Genomic DNA, 26,603 nt, shown 5'->3' on the forward strand with positions numbered 1-26,603 from the left:
TCTTTCTATTCCTGTTCCATTCTTCTTTGTTAGAGAGACTATTGGGACTAATCATATGGTAATCATTTCAACAACTTGTTTGTCTAGAAAGGTCTCTGTCATGTGTGTGGTTGGTGCCCAGCAGTTCGAGCTGTTTTATAGTCTGGCTTGCGCACAAAGACCTTTGCTCTCGCACACACACATGACAGGCTAAGTGCAACTCATTATCAGGAAGGTGTTCCTAATGTTTGGTGTACTCTGTGTATATTGTTAGCCATAGAAGCTACAGGCAACCTAAGAGACTGCATGCAAGTCAGTCAAATGGTTTTCCTGAGCATAATGAGAATTCAATTGTAGGTTACTGTTTATCCCTCATTCTCTATGACATAGACAAGAAGAGGAAACTGGTTGCTAATTTACTGTAATCATAATGTAACTTTGTAAAGCGTTCATTAAGCTTATACAGTATACAGCCCATATTACGACTAATGTTGATGATCAAACATGTTTTGTCTGTCTTTGAAATCTACTTTTTATCAAGTGTCTTATAAACAATGATGTCATCAGTCATTTATCATCGAAAATATCAGTACATTTGGCTAAAGAGCATATTGTTTATTCTAACAACTTTTTAAGCAATACAAATAACACAAACATACATTTTGTGTAGGCCAATTCTTATACGCCAGTCTCCCCATCCCTCATGCTACCACCACATGCTCCCAGACATTCCTACATTGCCCAGTCTGGAGGCACTAACTTTGCACCTCAACTCAGCAACAACTTATTTTCGGGCCCTGTTAATATTAGCATGCCATCTCACCAGAGAGGTAGGTGTATCTGCTATGATTCTAATCAGCATCTGAATGGTTTCTAGCAGGCATTTTCATGGTTCATGACATTTTAAAATTACTCATATGATTACCATTAACTCCATTAGGGAGACCTTGTGCTTTTCTTTCTAATTTCTTATAGAATTTGTCGCTATCAAATACCAAATTATTTGTATCCTAAGCAATATTTATGTTTGTATATTCCAGTAGACTTGTCACAGGCTCCAGGCAGTGATCAAGGGTAAGACAAATATTTTTTTTGCTATGTTAAACAAATATACTTGATAGATTACAGTGTATTATGTAAAATACTAGTGTACCTTTAGTAGCAGTAGCAGTAGTAGTAGTAGTAGCAGTAGTAATAGTAGCAGTAGTAATAGTAGCGGTATTAATAGTAGCAGTAGTAATAGTAGCGGTATTAATAGTAGCAGTAGTAATAGTAGCAGTAGTAGTAGTAGCAGTAGTAATAGTAGCAGTAGTAATAGTAGCGGTATTAATAGTAGCGGTATTAATAGTAGCAGTATTAATAGTAGCAGTATTAATAGTAGCAGTATTAATAGTAGCAGTATTAATAGTAGCGGTATTAATAGTAGCAGTATTAATAGTAGCGGTATTAATAGTAGCAGTATTAATAGTAGCAGTATTAATAGTAGCAGTATTAATAGTAGCGGTATTAATAGTAGCAGTATTAATAGTAGAGGTATTAATAGTAGCAGTATTAATAGTAGCGGTATTAATAGTAGCAGTATTAATAGTAGCAGTAGTAATAGTAGCAGTATTAATAGTAGCAGTATTAATAGTAGCGGTATTAATAGTAGCAGTATTAATAGTAGCGGTATTAATAGTAGCAGTATTAATAGTAGCAGTAGTAATAGTAGCAGTATTAATAGTAGCAGTAGTAATAGTAGCAGTAGTAATAGTAGCAGTAGTATTAGTAGCAGTAGTAATAGTAGCAGTATTAGTGGTATTTTTTTTATAAATACAATTTACAGACGTTTTTGTCCAGAGCGACTTACAGGAGCATTTAGGGTTACGTACCGTGCTCAAGGGTACATCGGCAGATTTTTCACCTAGTCTGCTCGGGGATTCGAACCAGCAACCTTTTGGTGACTGGCACAACATTCTTAAACACTAGGCTGCCTGCAATGAACTGGATCAAAATGGAGTCAGCATTTATATTCCGCATTTAATTGTAGCACCATAAACTGACTGCGTGTTTTTGTTTTCATCCTGTGTACAGTAAGTGAAGGTTGGCCTGACATCCTTTTACTGTATCTGGTGCACATCTAAGCTAAAGCAAAGCAGGCACAAAGAAGACCTTCTACTGCTAAGTAGATATCGATGTTATGCATTACTGGAGGACTTGACAATATGATTATTTGACTTGTGCTATTTGTCATCACCTCATACACACCTCATCTGTGTTTTTGTGTCCCTGTAACTTCATCCTTGCAGAGGATGCTGTCCTACAGAGAGTCAAAGCGAATCTTAAAGCCAGAATGAAAAGCCGCTGTGAACACCTGTTTGAAGGCAACTCCAGAAATGAAACTCCTCTCAAAAATATTTACACAGAACTCTACATCACAGCAGGAGATACTGAAGGGCTCTGTAACAAACATGAGGTGTTGCAGATTGAGACAGCATCCAGAACATGCACATCAGAAGACACTCCTGTCAATTGCAACGACATCTTTAAACCTTTACCTGGACAGAACAGAATAATCACAACTGTGATGACCAAGGGCATTGCTGGGATCGGAAAAACAGTCACAGTCCAGAAGTTCATCCTTGACTGGGCAGAAGGAAAAGCCAATCAGCATCTGGATTTTATATTTCTGCTTCCATTCCGGGAATTGAATTTGTTCAAAAAGCAGTCCAGTCTTTATAGCCTTCTGTGTGGCTTCTACCATGAACTTGGAGATATAGAGGATGCAAATACAATTGCAGGTTGTTAAGTTCTGTTCATCTTCGATGGTCTGGATGAAAGACGATTTGCACTTGATTTTAATCAAAACAAAACATTGTTTGACATAGCAGAAGAAGCGCCCATTGATGTCCGATTGACAAATCTCATTGAGGGGAATCTGTCACCCAGAGCTAGCCTCCCGACCAGCAGCAGCCAATAAAATCCCCAGGAAGAACATTACAAAGATGACAGAAGTGCGTGGGTTCAATGACTTGCAGGAAGAGGAGTACTTCAGGAAGAGATTCTGTTCGGATGCAAAGCTGGCCAACAGAATCATCTCACACATAAAGACAACAAGGAGCCTCAACATCATCTGCCACATTCCTGTCTTCTGCTGGATCACTGCTACAGTTCTATGGGAGAAGTTCAGAGATGACTGCAAAGAAATCCCTAAAACCCTTTCTGAGATGTACACACACTTCGTGCTCATTCAGACAAACCTGAAGAACCATAAGTGTCATAACATCGAAGAGACAGATGCACGGAGGATCTTGAAATCAGATAAAGAAATAATTCTAAAGCTGGCCAAGTTAGCTTTTGAACACCTGAAGAAAAGCAATTTCATATTTTATGAGAAGGATCTGAGAGAGTGTGGTATTGACATCAAAAAAGTTTCTGTGCAATCTGGATTGTGCACAGAAGTCTTCAAACAAGAGGTTGGGCTCTACAGCAAGACAGTCTACTGCTTTTTGCATTTGACCATCCAGGAGTACTTTGCCGCACTGTATTTGCTCTACTGCTACACAACTGATAACATGGAGGTGCTGAAGTCTTTCCTCAATGAGACGTTGGTTGAGGAAGACTCTCTGTTGAGCAAACACGTTGGATACCATTTAGATGCTTCACAGAGAGATGGGCCTGGAGAAAGTCTGGAGTCTGACCAATTGGAATACTGTGACGAAATCTTCACTCTGGAGGAAGAGCCTGAGGAACATTGTCTTTTGGATGATGAGACTGTAGAAGGGTCTGACTCTGAGTCTTCAGAGCTGGTTCTACATGAAAAACCAGCCTTTCATGTGTTACTGAAGAGCGCAGTGCTCAATGCCTTGGAGAGTGAAAATGGACATCTGGACATTATGCTCCGCTTCCTTCTTGGCCTCTCACTGGACTCCAATCAGATACTCCTACAAGACCTACTGCCAGAGATGGAGAGCTGTGCAGAGAGTGTTGAGGAAACAAATAAATGCATAAAGGAGATGCTGAGGTATTACAAATCCCCTGAGTGATGCATCAACCTTTTATTCTGCTTGGCTGAATTCAATGACAATACCCTTCTTGAAGAGGTTCAAGCATACATGAGGCCAGGAAATCATGGAGGAAAAAAGCTCTCATCTGAACAATGCACAGCTCTGGCTTATGTACTAATGTCAGCTGGGATTCTGAAGTACAACACTTCTGAGGAAGGCCAATGGAGGATGATTCCAGTTGTGAAGTGCTGCATAAATGCCCTGTGAGTGTTAAGTAATTTTCACACATACCTGTACATTTGTACAGGAAGTAAGTTTGAATGTTTACTCACTCTGTATTTACCCTGCCATTATAGACTTTCTAACCTGAACATCACAGAGAAATTGTGTGGAGTAGTGGCTTCAGCTCTAAAGTCATCAAACTCCCCACTGCTAAAGCTGGACCTGAGCTACAATTACCTGCAGAACTCCAGTATGGATCTAATCTGTGTCGGGTTGAGTAGTCAACGCTGTAAACTGAAGATATTGAGGTGAGCAATTTTGTTTGTTACACTTTTTGGTGTAATTATATGAAGTCTATTACTCATCTGACCATGATTTCTTGTCTCCATTTCCAAAGGCTAAATCGATGCAATCTAACAGCGGAATGCTGTTCAGCTTTGGAGTCTGCTCTTAGCTCAGACTCGTCACACCTGAGAGACCTGGATCTGAGTGACAATGATCTCCAGGATTCTGGTGTAAAACTGCTCTCTGCTGGACTGCAGAAATTGGAAACATTGAGGTACTAAAAAAAATATGAAAATATGTACATTTTGAAAATCAGTGGAATCATCACAGTTATATTAGCGGATACCAGTCTAATTTTACTACATATAAAGCAATCTAACAAATGGTTTTGTTACGTTCGTCAATGGAAGGATCGGACCAAGGTGCAGCGTGGTAGGCGTACATTTTAATTTATTAAATGAACACCGAAAAAACAACAAATACAAAACTAAATGTAACGTCTAGTAGGGCTAAACATCACAGTACCAAAAACAAGATCCCACAAACTACAGGTGGAAAAAAGGCTGCCTAAGTATGATCCCCAATCAGAGACAACGATAGACAGCTGACTCTGATTGAGAACCACACCTGGCCAATAAAGAAATAGAAAACCTAGATTGCTCAACCTGGTAACACCCTGACCTAACCAAATACAGAATTAAAAGAATCTCTAAGGTCAGGGCGTGACAGGTTTGGAATTTAAACATTTGACCATTTCAAGATTTCTCTGACCTCTTCTTGCAGGTTGTCATCCTGTGGCGTGACAAAGGAAGGTTGTACCTCTTTGGCTTCGGCTCTACGTTCAAATCTCTCAAACCTGAGAGAGCTGGACCTCAGTGACAATGACCTGTATGATTCAGGCGTGAAGCTGCTGTCTGCTGTACTGGGGAATCCACATTGTAAACTGGAGACACTGAGGTAGTTAACTTATCACCCAATAAGAGATTATGAAATTACCATACCCAGCACATTTCATTAGGTTATATTTAGAAATATAAATAAACTATCCATTCACAAGCAGGTAGATGTCTGCTTTTGAAATTGCGATGTCTTCTCTTTGGAGGCTGTCTGGCTGTATTTCAGTGTTTCGAATGACCTCCATTCCTGAAGTGTTCGTGTCTCTGAGGTCCTACTATATTTATACTGTATATTTCTTATTCAATATAGGAAAGAGGAAGACTTTGATTTACAGCTTTATGCTAGTTCTGTGAAAGTCTGACCTATTGTGTATAATATGTCGTTGCGTTCCGATACAACTGGAACGTCTCCTTGTTTTGTTTCTTTACATTGTTCTCAGCGTTCGAGGTGCTTGTTTTGTTTCTTTACATTGTTCTCAGCGTTCGAGGTGTTTGTTTTGTTTCTTTACATTGTTCTCAGCGTTCGAGGTGTTTTATTTTTGAATGATGGAAATTAAATCTATTAATTGTACTGTATGCATGATTGTGGTCTTATGTGTTATCATACACAATAAATATGATTTTTAACCAATAAATAGTTATTTAATTTCCTCAACATGTTTTGTACTGTCACGCCCTGACCTTAGAGATAGTTTTTATGTCTCTATTTTGGTTTGGTCAGGGCGTGAGATGGGGTGGGCATTCTATGTTTTGTGTTCTGTTTTCTATCTCTTTGTGTTTGGCCGGGTATGGTTCTCAATCAGGGACAGACAGCTAGCTGTCTATCGTTGTCTCTGATTGGGAACCATACTTAGGTACCCTTTTAGAACACTTTGCTTGTGAGCTTCACGTTTTTTTTGTGTAGTGTTTATTGTTTTGTTCGGCGTCATTTGGATTAATAAAGAAAATGTATGCTCACCACTCTGCACCTTGGTCCTCTCCTTTGAACAGCTATGACAGAACTTCCCACCACTAAAGGACCAAGCAGTGTGGTGAAAGGGACTCCTGGACAGGTGAGCAGCGCTATCTGGAGTATGAGACAACCTGGGAAGAGAGAGAGGTGGTCGGTCGACCCAGGGACAGTGCCGGGCCCGCCTGGGATTCTCTAGAACAGTGCGAGGAGGGATACAGGAGAATGGAGTTGGCGACACAAACGGCTGGCAAGGAAGCCTGTGAGGCAGCCCCCCCAAAAAAATGTTTGGGGGCACACGGGGAATGTGGCAGAGTCAGGTAGTAGACCTGAGCCAACTCTCTGTGCTTACCATGGCGAGCATGGGACTGGTCAGGCCCCGTGCTATGGGTGATGCTCACGGTGTCGAGGCGGAGCATTCACAGGCCGGTGTGCTCGGTGTCACATCTAGCCAGAACGGGTGGGGCCAGCTCTGCGCTCGAGACCGCCAGTGCGCCTCCACGGCCCAGTGTATCCGGTGCCTCGGATGTCTCCCCAGCCTGGTGTGTCCTGTGCCTGCTCCCAGAGCCAGGTCTCCTGTGTGTCTCCCCAGCCCGGTGAGTCCCGTCCGGAGCTGCCAGAGTCGTCCTCCTGTCCGGGGTCGGCGGCGAGGGACCCCAGTCCGGGATCTGCACCGCGGATAGATGCCCACCCAGACCATCCCCTATAGGTTAAGGTTTTGCGGCCGGAGTCCACACCTTGGGGGGGGGGGGGGGGGGGTGTACTGTCGCGCCCTGACCTTAGATCATTTTTATGTCTCTATTTTGGTTTGGTCAGGGCGTGCGTTGGGGTGGGCATTCTGCTTTGTGTTCTATGTTTTCTATTTCTTTGTGTTTGGCCAGGTATGGTTCTCAACCAGGGACAGCTGTCTATCGTTGTCTATGATTGGGATCCATACTTAGGTACCCTTTTTCCCACCTGTGTTTGTGAGAGGTAGACTTTGTTTAGAGCACTTTGCTTGTGAGCTTGTAGTGTGTATTGTTTTGTTTGGCTTCATTTGGATTAATAAAGACAATGTACCACGCTGCACCTTGGTCCTTTCCTTTGAACAGCCGTGACATGTACTTTCATCTCACCAATCCATCCACCCTCACTCCCCTGAAGGGTGGACTGTTAAGAATACATACTCGCCCTCAGGGCTGGAGAGAGAAAGCGGGAGAAGAGCGTCAAAGGCTTGGCTCAGCAGGTCTTTTTCAGAGCTGGTCTGATAGGTCAAAATACCAATTAGTGAAAAAACAAATCCGTATTGGGCTGCCTGTTTGAACACAGCCTAAGAGGTACACGAAACAGCACACACAGAGATAGAAGCCAACATATGAAGTCAGCCATGCTTGACTTGCACAGCACCATCTGTCTCCCTCCAACTTTTAATGAGACATGAGGAGACTAGAGCATAGGGAAGAGGCTGGATTCATTCAAGAAGACATCTTGTTTTTAGACTAGAGCCCTTCTCATTGCCTACTGGGTATTTTTGCCACATAGCGGATAGATGGGGATATATCTGCTTCCTTCCTCTAACACACCCTTTGATCACAGACAAGAGGAAACAAAGTCATAGAAATCCCTGGCCTTTTGTATCTGTTGTATTATTGGTTGGTTTGGCAACCGTGTGCTTTAGCAAAGATCTTCGTTTGACCCAGGGGTGCAAACACTGCATTCAGAATTTGAAGGTTAAAATTGATTTGTTGACTTTGAGCTCTTGCAAATAGGCCTTGGAATGTTAAGGTAAACATGTGTTTTCTAGCGCCCTCTGATGACCACTATACACAATGACATATGGCTGGTGGCAACAACTCAAGACAATACTCACTAATTTGCAATTAAGAAAGTCATGTTAACTTTTTGTGGTTAAATCAGCTGTTCAGAGAAGAGTAAAAGCAGCCATGTTGTAGTATTGTCAGTGCTATCTGGGATCCTTGACGTGCCTACCCTAAACTTAATCATCTTAATGTTTTATTTGTTTTATGTATATATTTGAAATATTAAAACATACAATCTACCTGCAGTGAAGCCGCTCAACATTTACATTACATTCAGTCATCTAGCTGACTCCCATCCAGAACGACCTACAGGAGCAACCAGGGTGAAGCGCCCCGCCCAAGGGAACGTTGACATATCTCCCACTAAGTCAAGACGGACTCGAACCAGAGACCTATCGGCCACCGGCCCAAGTTCCCAACCGCCATCTTAGATTTAAACTTCAATGTGGTTGGGATGTCCCAAGGGTCCCCGATAGCATGGACTGTTGTAGTACCCACATACTACAACTGTAGCCTCCTTTATGCAGATCTGCCTGTTTTAGAATACATTATCAGGGTATTGTTAAAATAAGTCAACTATAATAATTACATTATTAACATTGTATTGTATATAAAAACATGAACAAAGTATCATGCAGATGCAGAAAAACAGACCGGCAGACTCCCCACCAGAACAGATTGATAGGTCCAGGTTAGTAGCCTAGTCCTGACTGAGGTGATAACTCCCTCCAAAACTCAGTCACCAGACAGACAGTCATTTGAGTGCTATTAGCTTCTGCAGCTAGCTAGGCTATAAGCCAATACCACGTCTTCTGCAGCTAGCTAGGCTATAAGCCAATACCACATCTTCTGCAGCTAGCTAGGCTATAAGCCAATACCACGTCTTCTGCAGCTAGCTAGGCTATAAGCCAATACCACATCACATGGATTAGATTAACCTCCAGGTCAAGTCACCAGACTACAGGCCTTGATATGCAGATACAGTAGCTACCACTTATTTTGCTCCTGTAAACTGTGTGTGGAAACATATGGCTTTTTTTTACAATGCCACTTAAAAGTGGAGGACACGTCTAGGCTGTGACCATATTGTGAGGGGAAGTCCTTTACAACAATGTCAAATGGATTGACTTTGTATAGGACCTTCATGGTAGACAGGGAAGGGATAGACTGACAATAGAGCCCCTTCTGGACTGGTTTTACAGAATTCTAATTCCTACTGTCCTACCATGATTAAATGTGTTTCACCATGATAATATCTTCTCTGACTACTGCACTCAAAGGCAAAAACCTGCCTGTGAAATTGTGCAATATAACACAAATCCACAAATAAGTATTCTCAATAGCAAATAAACAAATATTTGTAATTATTAAATTAAAACCTAAATGTATATGGATGCTGGAACATTGTTACATTGTGGGAGGCAACCCATCTGCCTGGAGCAGGTATTCCCAAACTGGGGAACACAATGCCGTCGGGGGTACGCCAAGGAAAAATGTGATTCACATTTTCTTTTAATAATAATACTAATAAATAATACATTTTTCAAAAAAATCTTCACATTTTCAGTCAATTTATATTTTCCAACGAGGCTATACATTTAGGTGAGTTTTTTTTCTTCTCGCCTGAGTAGCCTCGTTTCACTGCCAAAAATAAAATGAAACCATCTAGTGTTCAGCGAAATAACAACACAATGTCAAATACAGGTAGCCTAGTCAAGCCTAGTCATCCAATCACGTTACTCTCTCCTGGGAATTCCACTAACGTATGTAGCCAAACGTTGCTGCTGCTCATTCCGTTTGCTCGAAAATTGATAAATGGTTAAAAAAAGTAAGGCCCACGTCCATAGAGTCACATACCAGCTCTACTGGTAGTACTGCTACTACCAGCAGTATTACACCTTCACCTGTCGACGACACAAGTTGTTCTGCTTCCACGAGCACATCCAATGCTAGCATCAGTAATTCTACATTTGTTGTTAGCCCAGCTAGCATGGACACTGACAGTTGTCAATCTGATGCAGCCAAAGAGCTACTGCCCCCTCACCCAGGAAAGCACCGAACAGCAGACGGGGATGTTGGACCATCGAAGAGGCAAAAATATGATGAGAACTACATTGATTTGGGGTTCACTTATATTGGGAGTAGTGCCTTTCCTCAGCCACAGTGTGTTATAAACTCAGCAAAAAAAGAAATGTCCTCTTACTGTCAACTTCGTTTATTTTCAGCAAACTTAACATGTGTAAATATTTGTATGAACATAAGACTCAACAACTGAGACATAAACTGAACAAGTGACACACCGCCCCAGGCCATGACAGACCCTCCACCTACCAATCGATCCCCCTCCAGAGTACAGGCCTCGGTGTAACGCTCATTCCTTCAATGATAAACGCTAGTCCTGTCTGTTCCAGCGATGGTGGGTTTGTGCCCATAGGCGACGTTGTTGCCGGTGATGACCTGCCTTACAACAGGCCTACAAGCCCTCAGTCCCGACTCTCTTAGCCTATTGCGGACAGTCTGAGCACTGATGGAGGAATTGTGCGTTCCTGGTGTAACTCGGGCAGTCAGTTATTGCCATCCTGTACCTGTCCCACAGGTGTGATGTTCGGATGTACCGATCCTGTTACACGTGGTCTGCCACTGCGAGGACGATCAGCTGTCCGTCCTGTCTCCCTGTAGCGTTGTCTTAGGCGTCTCACAGTACGGACATTGCAATTTATTGCCCTGGCCACATCTGCAGTTCTCATGCCTCCTTGCAGCATGCCTAAGGCACATTCACGCAGATGAGCAGGGACCCTGGGCATCTTTCTTTTGGTGTTTTTCAGAGTCAGTAGAAAGGCCTCTTTAGTGTCCTAATTTTTCATAACTGTGACCTTAATTGCCTACCGTCTGTAAGCTGTTAGTGTCTTAACGACCGTTCCACAGGTGCATTAACTGTTTATGGTTCATTGAACAAGCAAGGGAAACAGTGTTTAAACCCTTTACAATTAAGATCTGTGAAGTTATTTGGATTTTTACGAAATATCTTTTGAAGACAGGGTCCTGGAAAAGGGATGTTTCTTTTTTTGCTGAGTATATGTGCAAAAGTACTATCTCACAACTCGAGGAAACCTGAAAAATAAGCCACAGGAGTTTTTGGAGAGAATTATGACAACTTTCGAGTAGTGAGACATGTATAAAAGCAACAGATACTGTACCATTAATAAGAAGGGGCTAGAATCGTCATATGGACAGGCAAGCCCCATACTATTGTGGAGAACTTCAATTCTTCCTGCTGCCGCGGATATGGCTGGGACAATGCTGAGGGGAAAAGTTTAAAAATATATATATAAAACAGACAATGCCTTCATCAAACAACATTGTTTCACGACGCATCAGTGACATGGCAAGAGACGTTCTGAAACAATTACATACAAGCCAGTGAACTCTATGCGTTACAGATGAATGAGTCAAAAGACATGGCGGGCCTGGCACAGCTCCTGGTATATGTCTGTTACATTTATGGGGGGTCAATTAAGGAAGACATCCTCTTCTGCAAACCACTGGAAACCTTGAGAGGACTGGACAGCTTTGTGACATCAAATGGACTTTGGTGGTCAAGATGTGTTGGTATCTGTACTGATGGTGCAAAAGCCATGACATGGAGACATAGTGGAGTGGTAATGTGCATGCAAGCAGTTGCTCCCGACACCACTTGGGTACACTGCAGCATCCACCAAGAGGATCTTGCTGCCAAGGGAATGCCTGAGAGGTTGAAAGACATTTGACACTATAGTGAAAATGATTAACTTTGTTAAAGCAAGGACCCTGAACTCTTGTGTATTTTCTGCATTATGCAAGGATATGGGCAGCGACCATGTAACGCTTTTACAACATACAGAAGTGTACTGGTTATCAAGGGGCAAAGTATTGACACTTTTTTTAATTGAGAGATGAGCTTAAAGTTTTCTTTACTGACCATAATTTTCACTTGTCTGACCGCTTGCATGATGACGAGTTTCTCACACGACTGGCCTATCTGGGTGATGTTTTTTCTCACCTGAATGATCAGAATCTAGGATTACAGGGACAACTATATTCAATGTGTGGGACAAAATTGAAGCTTTGATTAAGAATTTGGAGCTTTTCTCTGTCTGCATTAACAAGGACAACACACAGGTCTTTCCATTGTTGTATGATTTTTTGTGTGCAAATTAACTCAAGCTTACAGACAATGTCAAATGTGATATAGCGAAGCACCTGAGTGAGCTGGGTGCGCAATTACATCCCGAAACGGACGACACAAACAACTGGATTCGTTATCCCTTTCATGCCCTGCCTCCAGTCCACTTACCGTTATATAAACAAGAGAGCCTCATCGAAATTTAATCAGAAGCCACTGGCAGATTTCTGGAGAGGGCTGCATTCAGTTTCTTGCCTTGGCCAATCGCGCTCTAAAGACACTGATGCCCATTGTAAACATGTACCTAAGTGAGAGTGGATTCTCAGCCCTCACTAGCATGAAAACTAAATACAGGCACAGACTGTGTGTGGAAAATGATTTAAGACCGACTCTCTCCAATACAACCCAGCATTGCAGAGTTATATGCATCCTTTCAAGCACACCATTCTCATTAACCTGTGGTGAGTAATTCACAATTTTTGATAAACAAATAAGGTTTTATATGTCAGATAGCTAAATAAAGAGTAAAATTATTGATTAATATATTATTATTTGTGCCCTGGTCCTATAAGAGCTCTTTGTCACTTCCCCATTTCCCACTAGCCGGGTTGTGATAAAAACTCACACTCATTATGTTTAATAAATGTATTGTATAGTGTGTGTGTGTGGCAGGCTTACAATGGTGGCAAAAAAAAATTGAGAGTGCGCTGACCCTGGTGCTAGAGGGGGTACGGAGGTTGAATGTTTGAAGGGGTACGGGACTATAAAAAGTTTGGGAACCACCCTTCCAGTACATTTAAAAAATGACAAATATTTCAGTGTTTTCAAACGACCACCATTCCCAAAGTGTTCATATCTCTGAGGTCCTACTATATTTATACTGTATATTTCTTATTCAATACAGGAAAGAGGAAGACTTTGTTTTACAGCTTCATGATAGTTCTGTGAAAGTATCCAGACCCCTTGACTTTTTCCACATTGTCATGTTACAGCCTTATTCAAAAAATGGATGAAATTGTTTTATCCCGTCATCAATCTACCCACAATACCCCATAATGATGAAGCAAAAACATTATTTATTTTAGCAAATGTATAAAAAATAAATGTGATTATAACATTTACATAAGCATTCAGACCCTTTACTGAATACTTTGTTGAAGCACCTTTGGCAGCGTTTACGCCTTGAGTCGTCTTGGGTATGACGCTACAAGCTTGGGACACCTGTATTTGGGGAGTTTCTCAGATTCTTCTCTGAAGATTCTCTCAAGCGCTGTCAGGTTGGGTGGGGAGCGTCACGACACAGCTATTTTCAGGTCTCTCCAGATGTTCGATCGGGTTCAAGTCCAGTCACTGGCTGAGCCACTCATGGTCATTGAGACTTGACCCCAAGCCACTCCTGCGCTGTCTTGGTTGTGTGCTTAGTCGTTGTTCTGTTGGAAGCTGAGCCTTCGCCCCAGCCTGAGGTCCTAAGCGCTCTGGAACAGGTTTCCATCAAGGATCTCTCTGTACTTTGCTCCGTACCTTTCCCTCGATCCGGACTAGTCTCCCAGTTCGTGCTGCTGAAAAACATCCCCACAGCATGATGCTGCCACCACCAGCATAGGAATGTTGCCAGGTTTCCTCCAGACGTGAAACTTATGAATACTTATGTAAAGGCATAAGGCATCTGTTGTTTTTTAATAAATGTGAAAAAAATATATAAAATAAACTTTTTCGCTTAGTCATTGTGGTACTGTGTGTATATTGAGTTTAAACAATTATTTTATCAATTTTAGAATAAGGCTGTAATGTAACAAATCAAGGGGCCTGAACTTTCCGAATGCTCTGTTCTGTATGCTATGTTGTTGCATTCAGATACAAGGGGAGCTTCTTCTTAGCTTTTTTCTTTATGTTGTTTTCAGGGTTATTTTTATTTTGGAATATTAAATACCATGGAAATCCTATTACGTTTTATCAAACAATGTATACTGAACAAAAATAAAGCATCATGTAAAGTGTTTTCCCCATGTTTCATGAGCTGAAATAAAAGATCCCAGATGCATATCTGTATTCCCAGTCATGTGAAACCCATAGATTAGGGTCTAATGAATTTATTTAATTGACTGATTTCCTTATGAGTTGCTTCTGCAGTCAGCACACTGTCTAATTAGCATAATAAAAAATAATTTGGCATCAAAATCCATCTGTTTAAGCTAGACTTGTTTTTTTCCCTATAGCCTGCGCCTCACTCCACCACCTCCGCCGATGTCAGCCTTCCACACCTGAGGTGGAAGGTGGCCTAGCTACACCCCGGAAACGGGTCTTCTCACAAAAACGCTTTGGGCAATAAACTACTAATAAATACGGAACAAAAATATAAAACGTAACATGTCAAATCAAATCTAATTTTATTGGTCACATATATCAGATGTCAATGTGAGTGTAGCGAAATGCTTGTCGTAAAGTGCTAATCCCAAATTTTATGAGATTAAATAAAAGATGGAAAACAGAAAGGAAAATGCCACACACTGCTGCTCATGCTCCCAGGTGGTTTTATTTATAACAAACCTGTCGACCCTTAGGTCTTCATCAGGCACCCCAGAAATGTTCCATATGCTCAAAAAGCTTATTCTCGCAAATATTGTGCACAAATTAGTTTACATCCCTATTAGTGAGCATTTCTCCTTTGCCAAGATAATCCATCCACCTGACTGACTGACTGGTGTGGCATATCAAGAAGCTAATTAAACAGCATGATCATGACACAGGTGCACCTTGTGCTGGGGACAATAAAAGGTCACTCTAAAACATGCAGTTGTGTCACAACACAATGCCACAAATGTCTCAAGTTGACGATGGGTGTAATTGACATGCTGACTGCAGGAATGTCCTCCAGAGATGTTGCCAGAGAATTATATGTTAATTTCTCTACCATAAGTCACCTCTTTCATTTTAGAGAATTTGGCAGTACGTCCAACCCGCCTCACAACCGTAGACCACATATAACCACGGCAGCCCAGGACCACTACATCCGGCTTCTTCACCTGTGGGATCGTCTGAGACCAGCCACCAGGACAGCTGATGAAACTGAGGAGTATTTGTCTGTATTTGCTGGACCTGGCTCCCAAGTGTGTGGGCCTGTGCCCTACCAGGCCCACCCATGGCTGCACCCCTGCCCAGTTATGTGAAATCCATAGATTAGGCCCTAATTATTTTATTTGAATCGACTGATTTCCTTATATGAACTGTAACTCAAAAAAAACCTATGAAATTGTTACATGTTGCGTTTATATTCTTGTTCAGTATAATAGCTCACCCTTTTGTAAAGGAACACAGTTCAGGCTGAGTTTGTTCCTCATTCAAGAGATGCAGCTCTCCCTTCACCACCTGGGTAAGTTGGAATAAAAGGAGAAAAAAAAATACAAACAGTGATATAATGGGACCAAAGATGTTTGCTCTGAGCATTTCTCTATGGAAATACTGAAGGGCTTGAGGGGTCATTGCTATAGTGACAAAAGACAAACGATTAGCATCACTGACATTACTTATGACCATTTGCTAATAACTTTTTAACCCTTTGGAGATTCTTGGTCTGTAATAGCAAATCACTGAGTAATTGCGCCTCATGGTGTTTGAGTGGAGGTGAGGTGCAGCTGATCCAGGAACTTCAGGGAAGTGGAATGTATTTGAATTCTTGGTTGTTCTGGTCTCCAGTTCTGGCTTCCAGTTTAATCCAACGTAAAATATTAAGGTAGAAAAATCTGCATTGTTGTACAAACAAGCTGCTATGGTGTTACCAGATCATAAGAGTGGCATTTCCTGAATAAAAAATACAATTAAAAAAATAAAAGAGCCAAAATGTTTTTATTCAGTCATTCATACATTGTTTGTGCGCTGTCATAAATTCTTCTAGTATCTGATAATTGAAATTTGGTCTCTTGATTTATTCCATGAGCAAAAAGCTGAGAAAATCTTGTTCCAAATGTGAAATGAGATAAAATAGAAATAGACTAAATACTGAATGAAACATTGAATTTGATGGTATCTGGCAATTTAATAAAACAATCTTATTGAAACGGAATAAACATAAAAAAGTTATGAATACAAACAGAGAAACTTCAATGGCTTCCCAAAGAAAACATAGGAAGTTATTGTACCAGCAAAAAAAAGAATTTACCTCTAGAAATGCTAGACAACACTTAGGTAAAAGTGATTTGTGTGTTAAAACATAAGTCCCATGTAACAGTAAGAAAGGATTCAGCAAAACAGTTACATTCACATCTATAGGCCAAAATACAATTCTAGCCAATCAAGCAGATTCCTGGGGTCTGACCACTTTTCTCTCTCAGCGATGTTTCTTTTCTTCGTGAGGGATAGAGAATAAAAAGTAAAAAGAACTGCAGCCAAATGTTTTTTCGGGGGGTATTTCTGTTGTATTTTTGTCAAATGCCTTTTTCATGTGTCTTCATCATTACCTTAATCATAGTTACCGAAATAATCGCCACCTTGCTGCTGGGCGATGGGCTGAGAGCCCCAGTTCTGCTAGTTGGTCTGCCGGCGCTTTGAGTCAGGCTGGTTGAAGACGTCTGCCTTCCTCTTCCCGCCCCCATGGTTCCCCCTGGCTTTTCGGTTACCGCGGCCCCTCTGTGGCTGGAAGGGTCCCCCACGGGACCTTACTCTGCCATCCCTGGGCCCTCCAATGGGTGGACCCCTCTGCACATAGCCCTGTGTGGGTGGTGGTCTGCGGTCCCTGGGTGGGGGTAGGCTTACCCTGCTGGGCAGTCTGCCATGGCCCCTCATGCTGTACAAGTCCTCGTAACCGTAGTGGGGGTCATCGTAACCGTAGTGGGGGTCCTCGTAACCGTAGTGGGGGTCCTCGTAACCGTAGTGGGGGTCCTCGTAACCGTAGTGGGGGTCCTCGTAACCGTAGTGGGGGTCCTCGTAACCTCTGCGGGGGTCGTGATAGTCAAAGCCGTAGTAGTCATCGTAGCTGTTGTAGTCTGGGGGATAGGCGGCATAGTCCCCGCCCCCTCGGCCACGGACCCTATCTGGTGGAGGTATGCGTGGCGGTGGGTGGTTGTAATCGGCATCATTCCTGTAGAAAACATATCAGCTTCAATGTAATCCCATGATGGGAGATCTACTCAATCAGATAATAGATGTTAGTAAATCCCAGTCTCTCTGTGGCCTCACCTTCGGTTTCTGGTGGCCTGGCGCTGAGCATTTCGAGCCTTCTTCCTCTTTGCCATTCTTATCTCAATCTCCCCTCCCCCAAGCTCCTTCCCATTCATTTCTGCCATTGCCTAAGACAAACAGGAAAATTGTTACATAGCCGAAACAAGGTAAACCCCCCCTCCCATAAAAAACAGAAAACAATTAATACGTTTTAACCCACCTTCACAGCTGCGTCCTTGTCTTCAAAGTGGACAAAGGCGTAGTCTTCTATCTTATTCAACCGGTCCACTTTGCCAAACGCAGAGAAGGTCTTCTCCAGTAGCTCCTCTGTGACGGAGGCAGACAGCTTCCTGACAAACAAGACCTTCACCTGCTGACTCACACGGATATCAAAGTTCAACTCAGTTTAGAAAAGTAGAAATAAAAGCACAAGTTGAATAAAAGAGAACAGAAGTGGAACACAGAGGGGGTAAAACAAAAACAAGAGATGGGGAGAGAAAGAAAGTGTGAGAGAGTGAGTGAGATCCACAAAGAGAGAGAGATGACTCACCTGGGCCAAGGCACCCGCATTGCGTTCAGTGACCGGGTTGGCCCACTCCACAGTGACTGGGTTCCCCCACACCATCACCGTGTCACTCATGAGGCAGAGGCGGGCCTCAGCTGCAGACTTGTGGTCCTCGTACTCCAGGAAACAGAAGCCACGGTTCTTCTCCTTGTCATCCGTCTGGGGGTAGAGGATCACTTCCTGAAGCCCCTCTGGAGGAAGGAGGAGAGTCACATCACTGATATGTGACCAATGATGACCCACAGAACATAAAACAATGTAAACAAAATTGGTCTGCACTTAACTGACCTGTGACTTTGCTGAAGTCCTCCAATATATTCTCTCTGGTCTTGTTTTTTGGGATTGATCCGACAAACAGCCGGTTGTTTGCTACGGATTTGCATACTCCAAGGTATTTCCTAGACCGGATTTCATAGTTGTCACACTGAAAACAAGTGTAGGGGAAAGATGACATTGTAGCGTTGAAAAGGGGAGCTGAAAGTGGTCCGACAACTGCTCCAATTAAATATGTATCACATCTTGGGCTGGTTTCTCAGACACAGATGAACTCTGACCCTAGACTAAAAAGCACACCCAATGAAGATTCTCAATTGAAAGCGATTTTTAATGCAGGACCAGGCTTAATCGGTGCCTGGGAAACAGCACCTTGGTTCTTAGAAGATAAACTAAGACTATAGACTGGCTGCAGGGACTTACAAGTTTCACTGCCTCAGTTGCTGCATCCTTGCCGCAGAAAGTGATGAAGGCGTATCCCCGGTTCTGACCAGAGAGGGGGTCCATCATTAACCTCAGGTCCCAGATTGGGCCAGCCTTCTCAAACAGAGGCACCAGCTCATCTTCATACAGGTCCCTGGGGATCTTTCCCACAAACACCTAAAGGCAGAAAACAGAGCCTGAGTGAGGGTTACACAATGTGATCGGGGAATATAAAACTTTTCTGTTGACATTCTTGGAGCCACAGTCTTGCAAACTCATTTATCTTCTCTATAGCAGTCAATGGCTTTGCCACGATGACCATAACCCTTTCAAATAATGTTACTTGAAAATGAAGCAACTCCAGCAGCTTTACCTCAGTTCCAATCCCAGGCTGTGCTCCTTTAAACACTTCCTCTGGTGGGGGCCCTCCGTATTTCCTCTGTTCGGTGGTGACGTCCAGGGTGTATCCTGTCCGCTCCAGCAGAGCCTGGGGAACACAGACATTAGCATAACCACTACATAACTACACAACCTGAGCAGGTGTACAGACACACACAGGAAGTTCTAATGACGCAACTGAATGAACTTTCAAACTGCTGCATTTTACCTTGATCTTGGACTCAGCAGGACCCTTAGTGGATTCTTGTACTTTACTTCCTTGTACTTTACTTCCTTGTTTTTCCCTCTGTCTGTACGTCTTCATAGCTGCACAAAGAAAAGCACTTTTGTTCTGGAAATTAAACCACAGCAGAATTGCTTTATGTATTGGTGTTATGAGCAGAGGAAAAATGATAGACCCCTCAATGTCAACTTCTTAGACTCGAATGTATCATCATTAAAACTGACTTCCATTCATTCTCGTTCATTCAGCTCCCCCTGTAACTCACCTGCACATGAGATAGGTCACTTTCTTTGAACTGTGAGAGTACAGACAGCGCTCCCTCTTCATTCAATGCCCGCAGAGCATCGATGACCCCCTCTTCTAGGTCAGCGTACGCCAGCAACCCTGTGGGTACAAGACAGATTACTACTATTACAAACTGGCCTTTCATGGAACCTCGAGCAACATCATGTATCTTTAGAAATTAGATTAGACTGCCCCACCGGTTGAGAATATGTTGTCGAGACTCTCAGCCACGTTCTGCCGCAGTCCAGCATCGATGAGTGTCTGGTAGTTCTCTGTGTGCTCGCCTTCGGCCACGGCTTCCATAACCTCATTTTCCTCCTTTGTTAGGGCAGAACTATCGTTCACCTCGGCAGCAGCCATTCTCCTGGGAGAAAGGGGAATAGAGAGAAGATAAAAACAGAATTTCAGTTCAAATGTTGCTCATTAGAACATAATATTTGACATTATAATCTAAAACACAAAGATATTGTTTCAACTGCTTTTTACAGATCATGACACTAGTAACTTGTAGGGAACACAAACGTCCCCATTTCTAATATGCATATTTGCTAATGCTGTCCTGCTGCAATAGTTACTCCCATCTAGCTAACCCCCCGAAAGTACTCAACAGTTTGCAAGAATATACCGTTATGCTTGTTAACGCTGCAGCTCAGTGTAAACAAGCGTAACGGAACGGTTGGTATCTTATGGCAATCTTAACAGTTTGTATCTTTCAGATGGTAGCTAAATATGTTGTAAACGCATCAGAAATGCTTAAACATTAATTTCAATTCGAACAACCGTGGTCTGCAATAACAAATACCTGGAGACAAGTTAAAGGTACGTTTATATCGGGGACAGGCTAGCCACAGTAGCTTGTCAAGCCAAAGTACTGTATATAAAATGTCGCGCTAGATGGCTTTGCGGTGTTTTTCTTGACTAAGCACCGTCCCGCCCCCTTCCAACAGCCAACGTTAGCTAGCTAAAAGACTGGATTGTCACAACTTGGGGAACTTTCACATCCAACCAAATAATCGTTTTAGCGTTAGAAATACCAACATTAAAAAAACACAACCTAGTATCAAGATTCATAAGCTTGGCTACGCAAATAGCTAGCTAGCAGGGCTAACGTTAGCTAGTTAAATCCAAGGCCTGTTAGCTTGCTGGACACCTTTCAGAACTCGAATAAACCATCCGCCAAAAGAGGTGAACAATTAATAGTTAACATACACTTACCTATCTTTTCCAGGAAAATAACACTATCGAAAAATATATTTTTTCAGCAATTACCCAAAAGAGTGATCCAATATGGAAAATATGAATATGATGTTTGAGAAGAGTCGAAGCGAGAGGGATTACTTCTTCTTCGATGGGGTTTAACGGCGGTTGGCATCCAATGTTAATGGTGCATTACCGCCACCAGCTGGACGGGGTATTGAATAAGCAACTTAAAAAATGGATTAAGCAACTCCGGGAAAGATGGAAAACGACATCATACAAAATAAAACACATCAACTAAAAAACATCATACATCAATCACAGTCCACTTCAAAATACATCCCTACACAGGCTACATTCACCAACAGGATTTCTTGCACTGCCTTGGCTGTGAAATCATGAAGACCCAGAAAACGTTCAGCGGCATTCACAATGACTCCAATTTTCTTAGAATTATTCTCCAATTGTGCTGTACAGTTTGACCATTGTAATAAATAATACAAAGTCCACCTTTTTAACATGTAGCATTTCACTATCCCTCGGTTGATGAGAAACATTCACAGGTCGTGACCACTCCTGTCTCAGCCTCCAGTATTTATGCTGCAGTAGTTTATGTGTCGGGGGGCTAGGGTCAGTTTGTTATATCTGGAGTACTTCTCCTGTCCTATTCGGTGTCCTGTGTGAATCTAAGGGTGCGTTCTCTAATTCTCTCTTTCTTTCTCTCTCTCGGAGGACCTGAGCCCTAGGACCATGCCCCAGGACTACCTGACATGATGACTCCTTGCTGTCCCCAGTCCACCTGACCGTGCTGCTGCTCCAGTTTCAACTGTTCTGCCTTATTATTATTCGACCATGCTGGTCATTTATGAACATTTGAACATCTTGGCCATGTTCTGTTATAATCTCCACCCGGCACAGCCAGAAGAGGACTGGCCACCCCACATAGCCTGGTTCCTCTCTAGGTTTCTTCCTAGGTTTTGGCCTTTCTAGGGAGTTTTTCCTAGCCACCGTGCTAGGAAACTGTTTGGGGTTTTAGGCTGGGTTTCTGTACAGCACTTTGAGATATCAGCTGATGTACGAAGGGCTATATAAATACATTTGATTTGATTTGATTCGTGGTGGCTCTACTACCATTACTTCTTCCCTGCCACTCGTTCCTTCCAATTTTCTCACCGCCTCCAGATAGGACACCCTTGCAACCTCATTCTCCTTCACCCTAACAAGGCACACCAAAAATGCAGGCACATGTTCACCTCCACAGTTGCAGCATTTCCCTTCATCTGGCATATGATATTCTTCCCTTCTGCACACACTTGACATAAGACCAAATCTTTTACATTAATGACACTGAAGGGGCTTGTGCACAAAAGCTCTTACAGGGTATCTCATGAATCCTAACTTCATATGTTCATCAAAGAACAGTAGCATTGATGAAGTTAACTTCTTTACTCCATCCACCATACAGGTCAATCGACGTGCACCAACCACTCCATCGATGTCTTCAGTTATATCCTCTGCCTTTATTTCTTACACCACCCCAGAAATAACCCAATTGATAGGCGCCCTGCTACGAAAATCCATGCAGGAAGCGTTCCACTCCGCAGACACGCAAAACAATCGAAATGAGACCACTTCTTGTGACTCTCAACGACTACACACTTTCTTCCAACACATTCCAGATTTTCCTGGAGACTTTAAACGGATTTCCAAGTAGCATTGATTCAAAACCCTGACTCCAACTAAAAACAGGTCTAGCAGTTCCCTATTTTCCAACATAGCCTTTACTGCTCGTTTCCCTTTTTCTTCGTCACTGTAACCCACTCATTCTCACTTTCTGTACTATTAGCTTCACTTGACTCACCAGCAGTTTCAAACAAAACCTCAATTTCCACCATCTTCCCGGTCCCCCAAAATCTGTCCGCGAAAGACTTCTTCTTCTATGATATAATGGCGATCCGCAAACAATCGTTTAAGTAAATGCCGCCACCTACTGTGCTGGAATGCACGATCAATCATGATCTGTGCTACCATGAAAATAAAATAAAAACAAATAAATCCCTACTAAGGTATACTACACCCTCCCCCTCCCCAACGCCATTAAACATTATCATGCTGAAACACTCCACTATTAGGATTGTTCAGCATGCCAACAACCATTTCAACAGTAACATCTGTTACCCCAATCTCTCTTTTGCAGTCTCCACAATAACCTTCAACCTGGCATTTCTGCTTTCCACAACCCGGGAAGTATTGATAATCTTACCAATAAAAGATATTCAGTCAACTTTACTCATTATCAAAGTGACCTTTGACACCGCACATTCATGAGAACACGATTTCTGAACAGACCTCCAAAACATGCCAGGACCAGCAGAAACACAAGCCCCAACATTAGGTCCACTTCCTACAAGATCAGCCATGGAAACTCCATCATTCCACACTGTAGTTTCACCAATCTGTCTTACAGACTCTGCATACGATAGATCGTGACTAATTATATATCTCTGAGCCTCTCTCTGCACCTGGCATCCACCAAATGCTGCACCATGTCCCCCACACAATTACAATACTTAACCTTCACATTACTCCCATATTCACTGTAAGAATGTTCCCCTCCACATATCTTCCTTCCTTTACAATGAACAGCTACATGTCCCATTCTTTGGCATTTAAAACAACGCAATATGGATGGGACACATTCTCTGACATTGAAACTAAGGAATCTTATCTGTACTTACCCCGGCATAATCTTCTCAAACTTCAGAAGCACTGATAGGCTTTCACGTCTTTGAACTAGTCCATTCCTGTACTCCGTGTTCACCCATGACTGTGACCAAGCACGCCTCCAACACCATCCTTAAGATTGCTGACGACACAACAGTGGTAGGCCTGATCACCGACAACGATGAGAGAGCTTATAGGGAGGAGGTCAGAGAACTGGCAGTGTGGTGCTAGGACAACAAGCTCTCCCTCTATGTGAGCAAGACAAAGGAGCTGATCGTGGACTACAGGAAAAGGTCTGAACAGGCCCGGGGCTGTAGTGGAGCGGTTCGAGAGTTTCAAGTTCCTTGGTGTCCACATCACCAACAAACTATCATGGTCCAAACATACCAAGACTGTCGTGAAGAGGGCACGACAACACCTTTTCCCCCTCAGGAGACTGAAAATATTTGGCATGGGCCCCCAGATCCTCAAAAAGTTCTACAGCTGTACCATCGAGAGCATCCTGACCGGTTGCATCACCGCCCGGTATGACGCTACAGAGGGTAGTGTGTATGGCCCAGTACATCACTGGGGCCAAGCTTCCTGCAATCCAGGACCTACTGTATATACTAGGCAGTGTCAGAGGAAGGCCCCCCAAAAAATCTAAACCAGTCACATAAGTCATAGACCCTTCTCTCTGCTACAGCACGGCAAACAGTACCAGAACACCAAGTCTAGGTCCAAAAGGCTCCTTAACAGCTTCTACCTCCAAGCCATAAGACTGCTGAACAATTAATCAAATGGTCACCCAGACCATTGACACTTCTTTGAACTAGTCCATTCCTGTACTCCGTGTTCACCCATGACTGTTAGACTACTGCTACTCACTGCTTATTATTATCAGGGTAGCCTAGTGGTTAGAGTGTTGGACTAGTAACCGAAAGGTTGCAAGTTCAAATCCCCGAGCTGACAAGGTACAAATCTGTTGTTCTGCCCCTGAGTTAACCCACTGTTCCTAGGCCGTCATTAAAAATAAGAATTTGTTCTTAACTGACTTGCCTAGTTAAATAAAGATAAATAACTTTACCCCTACCTACATGTACAAATTACCACAACTAACCCCCGCACATTGACTCAGTACATGTACCCTGCGTATATGGCCTCGCTATTTTATTGTGTTACTTGTTATTTTTTTAAAAATTATGTAGTTTATTTTGTAAATATTTCCTTGAACTGTGTTGTTGTTTAAGGGCTTGTAAATAAGCATTTCATGGTAAGGTCTATTGGGCGCATGTGACAAATGACATTCGATTTGACATATTGTTTCAGCACAGCTGTTGCTACACCAACTTCTTCTCCATTTCATCCACACGTTTTCTTTTTTTATTTCACCAGGTAGGCCAGTTGAGAACAAGTTCCCATTTACAACTGCGACCTGGCCAAGATAAAGCAAAGCAGTGCGACAAAACAACAGAGTTACACATAAACAAATGTACAGTCAATAACACAATAGAAAAATATATGTACAGTGTGTGCAAACGTAGCGAGTAGGGAGGTAAGGCAATAAATAGGCCATAAAGGAAAAATAATTACAATTTAGCATTAATACTGGAGTGATATGTGTAGATGATGATGTGCAAGTAGAGATACTGGGGTGCAAAAGAGCAAGAGGGTAAGTAATAATATGGGGGATGAGGTAGTCGGGTGTGCTATTTACAGATTGGCTGTGTACAGGTCCAATGATCGGTAAGCTGCTCTGACAGCTGATGCTTAAAGTTAGAGAGGGAGATATAAGACTCCAGCTTCAGTGATTTTTGCAATTCGTTCCCGTCATCGGCAGCAGAGAACTGGAAGGAAAGGTGGCCAAAGTAAGTGTTGGCTTTGGGGATGACCAATGAAATATACCTGCTGGAGCGCATGCGGCTGCAGAGTGTTGCTATGGTGACCAGTGAGCTGAGATAAGGCGGGGCTTTACCTAGAAAAGACTTCTAGATGACCTGGAGCCAGCTGGTTTTTATTTAAATTTCATTTTACCTTTATTTAACTAGGCAAGTCAGTTAAGAACAAATTCTTATTTTCAATGACAGCCTAGGAACATTGGGTTAACTGCCTTGTTCAGGGGCAGAACAACAGATTTTTACCTTGTCAACTCAGGATTCGATCTTGCAACCTTTCAGTTACAAGTCCAACGCTCTAACCACTAGGCTACCGCAGTGGTGGGTAGTATATGGGGCTTTGGAGACAAAACACTGTGATAGTCAGTTTTACGAGGGTATGTTTGGCAGCATGAGTGAAGGAATCTTTGTTGCGAAATAGGAAGCCGATTCTAGATTTAATTTTGGATTGGAGATGCTTAATGTGAGTCTGGAAGGAGAGTTTACAGCCTAACCAGACACCTAGGTATTTGTAGTTGTCCACATATTCTAGGTCAGAACCGTCCAGAGTAGTGATGCTAGTCGGGCGGGAGGGTACGGGCAGCAATCGGTTGAAGAGCATGCACTTAGTTTAACTAGCATTTAAAAGCAGTTAGAGGCCACGGAAGGAGTGTTGTATGGCATTGAAGCTCGTTTAGCACAGTGTCCAAAGAAGGGCCAGATGTATACAGAATAGTGTCGTCTGCATAGAGGTGGATCAGGGAATCACCATCAACAAGAGCGACATCATAGATATATACAGAGAAAAGAGTCGGCCCTCCAATCTGACACACTGAACTCGATCTGAGAAATAGTTGGTGAACCAGGCAAGGCAGTCATTTGAGAAGCCAAGGCTATTGAGTCTGCCGATAAGAATTGACAGAGTCGAAAGCCTTGGCTAGGTCGATAAAGACGGCTGCACAGTACTGTCTTTTATTGATGGCGGCTTCTCACCGCCATTTCCGACTCCTCGGCTTGAGCAGTCACCTTGTCCATCAAAGACTCTAATGTTCTAAAGACAGTTTTCAGAAACTAGATGTGACGACCCACAAAATACTTATTCTTGTGTGATTTTTAATTTTATTTATTTTCCCCCTAATTTCGTGATATCCAATTGGTAGTTGCAGTCTTGTCCCATCACTGCAACTCCAGTACGGACTCTGGAGAGGCAAAGGTCGAGAGCCATGTGT

At 42.7% G+C, this 26,603-nt stretch overlaps 1 protein-coding gene and 1 pseudogene across 12 annotated transcripts; one reads left to right on the top strand and one right to left on the bottom strand.

The window, feature by feature from the left end:
• Nucleotides 1–2,311: 2,311 nt before the first annotated feature.
• On the top strand, nt 2,312–5,439 carry LOC149972420 (NACHT, LRR and PYD domains-containing protein 3-like; annotated as a pseudogene).
• Nucleotides 5,440–16,102: 10,663 nt separating this feature from the next.
• On the bottom strand, nt 16,103–22,760 carry LOC110504125 (heterogeneous nuclear ribonucleoprotein R). Of its 12 annotated transcripts, none has more exons than XM_036961595.2 (11): nt 22,659–22,760; nt 19,798–19,964; nt 19,581–19,699; nt 19,301–19,423; nt 19,067–19,180; nt 18,694–18,870; nt 18,286–18,421; nt 17,983–18,188; nt 17,653–17,805; nt 17,451–17,560; nt 16,103–17,352 (listed from the first exon to the last, which is right to left on the bottom strand). In XM_036961595.2, the coding sequence occupies exons 2-11, from the start codon at nt 19,958–19,960 to the stop codon at nt 16,800–16,802; spliced, it is 1,854 nt and encodes a 617-aa protein (XP_036817490.1). In that variant the 5' UTR covers nt 19,961–19,964; nt 22,659–22,760; the 3' UTR covers nt 16,103–16,799. The 12 variants fall into 12 exon arrangements, with proteins under 12 accessions (XP_036817490.1, XP_090074979.1, XP_090074977.1 ...); XM_090218853.1 differs by having other exon boundaries at nt 19,301–19,398; nt 22,659–22,746; XM_090218851.1 differs by having other exon boundaries at nt 17,653–17,802; nt 22,659–22,746.
• Between the last annotated feature and the right edge of the window lie 3,843 nt (nt 22,761–26,603).

Source organism: Oncorhynchus mykiss, chromosome 24 (genome assembly GCF_057628025.1).
Source record: "Oncorhynchus mykiss isolate SJ-2025 chromosome 24, ASM5762802v1, whole genome shotgun sequence".
Lineage (NCBI taxonomy): Eukaryota > Metazoa > Chordata > Actinopteri > Salmoniformes > Salmonidae > Oncorhynchus > Oncorhynchus mykiss.